The sequence below is a fragment of the Poromitra crassiceps genome, assembly GCF_964638095.1.
Source record: "Poromitra crassiceps genome assembly, chromosome: 11".
Lineage (NCBI taxonomy): Eukaryota > Metazoa > Chordata > Actinopteri > Beryciformes > Melamphaidae > Poromitra > Poromitra crassiceps.
In genome coordinates, this window is record NC_139643.1 from 22,942,231 (window position 1) to 22,948,491 (window position 6,261).

The following is a 6,261-nucleotide window of genomic DNA, read 5'->3' on the forward strand; positions in this document are numbered from 1 at the left end:
CCGGTGAATATAAGAGTTCCGTTCCTGAACGCTAGTGAATATATTATATACACATTTTGACATTTAGTATTCAAAATAAAAGCGACGCAATGTATGTTTTTAAAAGGCACCGCTGCGCGGAAGTGGAAGTCCCGGGCGGAAGATCCGCGCTGTACAGGAATCCTAAAAAAAAGTTATGGCTGTCCCAGAGTCTATTTACGTGCCGAAAAAGACTCTGGGTTCGCAGATTGGGCTATTTATGCTCAAACAATGTTGACATTAGGCAAAATTAATGGACATAATAATAAGCTTAAAGACCTATTGCCGTTTTTCTCGCAATACCCCCGCAGAACTGCAGTCTGTCTAGCCTGTTGTACAGTATACAGTTTATCAGTGTTTATGAAATGCATCAGTAAGCATTGTGCTCTCATAATAGAGCTGGTAGTCAAATAAACTATTAGAAAGTTAACATAAGTAATAATAAAGTAATGAATAAAAATCTGATTCACTGAAATAGACACGGACACAGAAATAACATTATTGTCCATTTGTGCTGAGGAATAAGACGACTGGGGGAAAAACCTACCAATGGCGTCTCTGGAGGACAGTTTGGGAACACAGGCGGTAGCAGGCTTCCCTTGGGCATTCTCTTTGCGAATGGGCGGGTGGCTTAGGTCGTCCTCCCAGGACCTGATTGTGGCAGCCAGGTCGGCAAACTGGCCTTTCCTGAGTCTGAGTGAGGATGCAGAGTGGGTCACAACTGGTGGGATGGGAGGGCACAGTTCGGAGCTGCAACTGAGGTGCCTGAAACGGTAGTAATATGTTGTCTCAGGCAGTGGTTTGCGAACCCAAAGGGGCGAGACAAAATCTCAAGGCACACCTATATACTGTATCCGTGCAAAATAGCCTCTAGTCTATAACGTGTTATCACTCTAAACATTTTTTATGGCAAATACAATTTGACAAACAACTATTACTCATGAGATTGTTATTAACAAAAGAAAATTCAGGAATTAATTTGAAACTTTGTAAAATTACTACATCAAAGCAGTTTTTGTATACTGTAGTTTTACCTACCTGCGGTGTGTTGGCTGTGCGTCCTGTGTGGGCGATGACATTGATGATGCTAGATATAGCGTTTGGAGATGGTGATGGCGTTTGCAGACGCTAGATAGCGTTTGAGAGGGAGATGGCGCCTGGAGACGCTGGATAGCGCTTGGAGATGGGGATGGTGAGCAACGGGAGTCCTATCTTGACCACAGGGTTCCACGATGACGGCTCGTTCGGCAGCCCAAACTGGAAGGGAGAGAACAGGTGAGTGAGTCAGCTGGCCAGGCTAACAGATTACTAACACGCAAGGGATTCAGGATCTAGGAGATGACCTCTCCTTTTCTGATGCATTGAGAGCATTGATCCTGTGCTTACTCCAAGGGCTGTTTCCCCCCGTTGTGGTCCCGTCTGTGTCCCTTCGCCCCTCGGGTTTGCTCGGCACCACCAATCCCGAAAAATGCCAGCTGCCGCCAATTACTTCACTCTGCAGCTCGCCCCGAGGTGCAACTCGTGCAGGAAGTGATGTCACTCAACTGGAAGTGATGTCATCAGGCGCACACACACACACACACACACACACACACACAGAGGCATAAGACTGATGATGTCAACACTGATGTCATAAGGGGACACACACACACACTGACGATGTCATCAGTGATGTCATAAGGGGGCACATCACATCCAAATGCTTAAGTCCATGTTGTACACAACATATCATTAAACCAAATATCTGTCCATACCATCCCCAAAATATAGGCTAGTCTACATCATCCACACACACACACACACACACACACACACACGCACGCACGCAACACACACACACACACACACACACACACACACACACACACAGACACACGCAGCACACACACACACACACACACACACACACACACACACACACAACCAACTTCAACAGCATCACAGCCTGGCAGATGCATACTGTATGTCACTGACATGCACTAGCTACAAACACTGCCAGCCAGAATGTTTTTAATAACGTAACGTTACCCTTGATGTGGTGATGTGGATAACTTCCTGGCCCATGACCATGTACTCTCCACGCCAAAAAGCATCAATCCCAGGTTTTCCACCAACTCCAACTTTAAATCAAAAAACTTGATTGATAATAATCCTAAAGAGTTTCCTCCTTGCAGTTACGTTCACGTTGTAGCTAGCCAGCCAAATAGGGAAGGCTGGCTTCATTGAACATGATGGTAGCGCTACTTAGCGTTAAATACATTACTTGCAGCTGTTTTTTCCTCCACTAAAACATGTCTTCCCACCTCCTGACTCCTTGGATCAGAAAACAATCCATAACGTTATATGATCAATACCTTATTTGTATCGTCTAGATCATAAAATCACTGCTAAACATTTAGCGTTAGCAAAGTTGCTAAAGGCTGAGGTTATCTACTCCCCACCCGATTTATTGTCATAGCGAGCTAACGTTAACATCAGCCTCTTGCAATTATAAATTGGCTAATGTTACTCACCCATCTCAAATAACCGCATTCAAGACATCTCGGACTGCTGTAGCATTAGGTAGTCTCCAACTGCAGGGCAGAATCACCATTGTTAACAAAAGTAAAAAAGCTTGTCCACTCGTTTTTTTTAGAGACAAGTCAGTCACTAGCCAAAATTAGCGTTAGCTAGTTAGCTTGCCTTGTTCCTCTCTGATAAACAAAAATCCATTCAATAACGTTAACGCTATGTGTTGCTGTTTTGTTTGTTGTTTTTACCGTGGAGCCGAACCCACAGAGTTCCCATCCACTCCACAACATGCGAACCGGTAACATAAAGTTAAAAACATAGCAGTTATGCTATGTAATGCTACACCCATGGCAGTTTCACATAAGCTGTGTTGAGTCGACAGCAGTGCCCGGATCTAGGTTACAGTAGGGAGGGGGTAGCCTACTGGCTAGCTACTGTCAGGCCTCCTGGACATGTAGCAGCCTTGAAGTGTGTTTCTACATCCCGTTACACACAGAATGAAAGCCACTACATCCCCCATGATGCCATCAGTGAACTGAGCTCATGCTTTTACCACAACTTATTTAAAAATAATATAAATAGGTATTCATATAACCTACCGTAAAATCCTGCTCACTTCTTAATATGGGAGAGGAGGGAGACAAGCTGCTGCTTCCAGAAAATTCCACTGGACTGAGGGGCCGGCGGGAAAATGAATGGACCAGGACATGGGCCAGAGTAGCCCAACCAGATGTCCAACCGCAAAATACCCCCTTAAAGCCCTCTTACCCAATCATATTGGGCTATGAGCAGCCCAAGAGTGTGTTTATAGTACCACAGCTAGCCCAGAATACTTGACCCAGGTGAATAGACCAACTATATGTTTACACAAACAGCCCAGGAGTTTTTACTGTGTGGAGTCTCCCTGGCTTCTTATGCTGGCTTGATTGGAACCAGCTCCAGGTGAGGGCTCCTCAAAGCAGACAATTGGACTCGAGTCATAGGGACTCGGACTCGAGTCGACTCGAGTCGCAAATTTGACGACTTCCGACTCGACTCGGACTTGGAAGGTAAATACTTGAAACTCGACTCGGACTTCGAAGAAAATGACTCGAAACTCGACTCGGACTTGTGACAAGATCAGCCGAGTGCACCAGCTGGGCGTACGCCTAGGTTTACACGCTACGTCCGATGTAGAACTCAAAGTTACGACTAACTTAATTTTATGACTAGTGCACCCTGTATGCGCTGCGTCTGTGTATGGAGCAGGCGTAAAAGTTACACCCAAATGCGTAGCTACTCACTGACAGCTGTCTCATCTTGATCTGCGCGTGATGCGGCCGGAATCTTCTCCAAAAATATCGATCGATATGTGCTGTAAATATAGACGTTTTGGGCGCAGGACCTCCGCTCGTCGGCGGGTTTTAAGCTGATGCGTCGGAAGATCTTTCAATTTCTTCCTGACTTTGTCAACTGCCCGCAGTGCGCAGTCTGCCATCGCATTCAGTACTGATTGCACTTGTGATCAAACTGCTTGTGTTGGCGCTGGTAAATTGAGCTGTGAGAACGTTTCTATGCTTTGAATACAACTCTATAAGTTTGAGCTGAGTTGGAGCTGTCTGTCAGCTGTCTCTAGCTCATCTGAGAGAAGTGTGTTGCTTGGCAACAAGCACGTATTAACGTGAACGCGCACGTCTGCAGCCTAAATAATCTCTGCCTTGTCATTTTTTCTAACCTGTGACTCGACTTGACATAACCTGTGACTCGACTCGAGACTTGACTTGAAATAACATTGTGACTTGACTTGACTTGACTTGCCGACAAAAGGAAAGACTTGGGACTTGCTTGAGACTCGGGACCAATTGACTTGAGACTCGCTTGGGACTCGGATCAGAGGGACTTGGACAATTGTCTGCCTCAAAGTAATCAGTCAATCAGAGGGGGGGGGGGGGGTGCGTGTCTGGAATAGAGACAGAGGTGAGAGAATGCAACACACAGACCAAATCCAAGGCCAGGCTCTGACCAAGGCCGTAACATACCGCTTTCAAGGCCTGGGTGAAAGCGTCTTCTGTCTCCCTCTCTATCTTTCTAGAGTTGGCCTGACCTTTGACCTCCCCCTCCCTCTCCAAGCCTGCTGTCTCTCCTCATTACTCTACATCTTATACACCAATGACTGTCGTAGTAGCAAATCACCCCAACCCACATATCATCACATTTGCAGATGATTCTCTCATTGTTAGCCTATACTTGACGAGGATGATTCACAGGACGGACCAGTGGTCGATGACTTCATAACTTGGTGCGACGAGTCCTTACAGCTGAATGTGTCTAAAACTAAAGACATGATCATCAGCTTTAGAAAGTCCCCTCCTACTCCTACTCCTACTTACATCAAAGACACAGACATTGAGCTTGTGGACAGCTATAAATACCTGGCTGTTGTTCTTGACAACAAACTGTGTTTTGATTCTCATGTTGCTGCCACATCAAAAAAAAGCCCCGCATCGTCTTTTTTTCCAGAGGAAAATGCGTTCCTTTAATGTCTCTTCTGTAATGATGACGATTTTCTACAGAAGCGTTATTTAATCTGTTCTTATGTTCTGTATTGTGGCCTGGTTTGGTGGTCCCCAGCTGATGACCCACATAGGCCCTCAGAGGTGTTCATAGGAGCACACCAGCACAAAAGGCACTGGTGGAGGTGCGTCAGGCAGCAATGCCCGGCAGGTAGACCATCAACCTGTATCATGATAATCCCTGCAACCTGATGTAACGTTTAACTACAGCATAATGACACACAACTCACCTCCTCTCTCTCTGGGAAGTTGGTCACGGTGTTCTTTGTGATTTTCACAAAGTCATACATCCAGGACAGGCCCATAAAAATAGCAGGGACACGTTTTCATATTCATTTCAATCGATTTCCATACAGCGAAAATCAAAACAAGGAAGTCAAGCGCGCGTGGCTTCTATCTAGCCAATCACACATGTATGATGCACGACACTATGTGACGTAGTGAGCGACATTAGACATTTCACTAGGTAGGAGACACTTCTCATCAACACTTGAAAGTGTCGACTCAAGTCCTCATTTCTGTCGGTGACGGTTTCAAAAGTGTCGACAGACCAAGTATAAAGTGGGCTTAAGACAGGGGATAGGCTGCTGTACCGTTCACTACCACTGTAGCAGGAGGGGCACCTCGCTACTTTCTGCTGCACACACAGGGAAGAGAAAGCATCTATCTTCTCATCTTATTATCAGGAATATGGCAAATATGTGAATCTTACAGAATGTTGTCGTGTTCCTTTAAGAGTAACTTCACCTCCCCGCCTGAGCAGCAGTAGAGAGCAGCGGTGCTCAGTTTATCAGAGGATTTAAACGTTTCAAGATGCAGTCATGGAACTTTACAGGCATGTAGTTCAGATCATAGAAGGCGGAGTCCCAAGAAGGGTGTGGTCAAGGCAAGGGGGCCGGAAATAGAGGGGTGGGTGTTCGTTATGGGCGGAACATAGGAATCAAAGTGCTGAACTCCAGGAAAAGATTCTGTTCAGACGTGATGTTATGGATCCAGCAAGTTTCTTCAAGTACTTCTTTGAATATTTCGTTTGGTATGGCCATGCTTCTTATTTCTTCTCTAACTCATAGCTGGTGAGGTTAGGCTGCCTACTGCTGCATTTCTATGTGGGAACGAACACAATGCGGACCGGAACACAGGACCGGAACACAGGACCGGAACACAGGACCAGAACACAAGA

The 6,261-nt window shown here is 45.8% G+C and overlaps 1 protein-coding gene across 1 annotated transcript in view; it reads right to left on the bottom strand.

The window, feature by feature from the left end:
• LOC310784903 (uncharacterized protein) overlaps positions 1-960 on the bottom strand; it is a gene marked incomplete at its 5' end in the record, with an annotated part of 3,254 nt that extends 2,294 nt beyond the window's left edge. The window contains 2 exons of the mRNA XM_083645933.1: positions 566-739; positions 957-960. Of these exons, the coding sequence (XP_083502059.1) occupies positions 566-739; positions 957-960 (178 nt within the window). The remainder of the gene's footprint in view (positions 1-565; positions 740-956) is intronic.
• Positions 961-6,261: the final 5,301 nt, after the last annotated feature.